This window comes from Diaphorina citri, unplaced genomic scaffold, assembly GCF_000475195.1.
Source record: "Diaphorina citri unplaced genomic scaffold, Diaci psyllid genome assembly version 1.1 scaffold75027, whole genome shotgun sequence".
NCBI classification, from domain to species: Eukaryota; Metazoa; Arthropoda; class Insecta; order Hemiptera; family Psyllidae; genus Diaphorina; species Diaphorina citri.
Window position 1 is genome coordinate 1 of NW_007452164.1, and position 373 is coordinate 373.

The 373-nt window shown below is 44.2% G+C and overlaps 1 protein-coding gene across 1 annotated transcript; it reads left to right on the top strand.

Moving 5' to 3' along the window:
- Positions 1-4: 4 nt before the first annotated feature.
- Positions 5-370, top strand: LOC103524013 (the record flags this gene model as incomplete). The annotated part of the gene is made up of 1 exon (XM_008489020.1): positions 5-370. A coding segment is annotated over one exon (366 nt), but the record flags the coding sequence as incomplete, so codon positions are not given.
- Between the last annotated feature and the right edge of the window lie 3 nt (positions 371-373).

Genomic DNA, 373 nt, shown 5'->3' on the forward strand with positions numbered 1-373 from the left:
CTCACATGATCTATGGAGGAAGAAGATGATCTGGGAACCCAAGTGGGAGAAGATCTGGAGAACCGAGAAGAAACAAATTTGGATCCCAGAGAAGAAATTGGAATGGCACGACGAATGGAAGCAAATCTGGCGAACAGAGAAGAAACAGATCTGGATAACCAAGAAGAAGGAAGAGTGGGTCGAGGAGAAAGTACAAATCTGGAGAACTGAGAAGAAAGAGGAGTGGATAGAAGAGAAGATTCAGATCTGGAGGGTAGAGAAGAAACAAGAATGGGTGACTGAGAAGAAACTGGCATGGAAAGAAGAATGGAAAGAGTCCAAGGTACAAGCATGGCAAGAAGTGAAGGTACCAGCATGGAAGAAGATCTGGAAA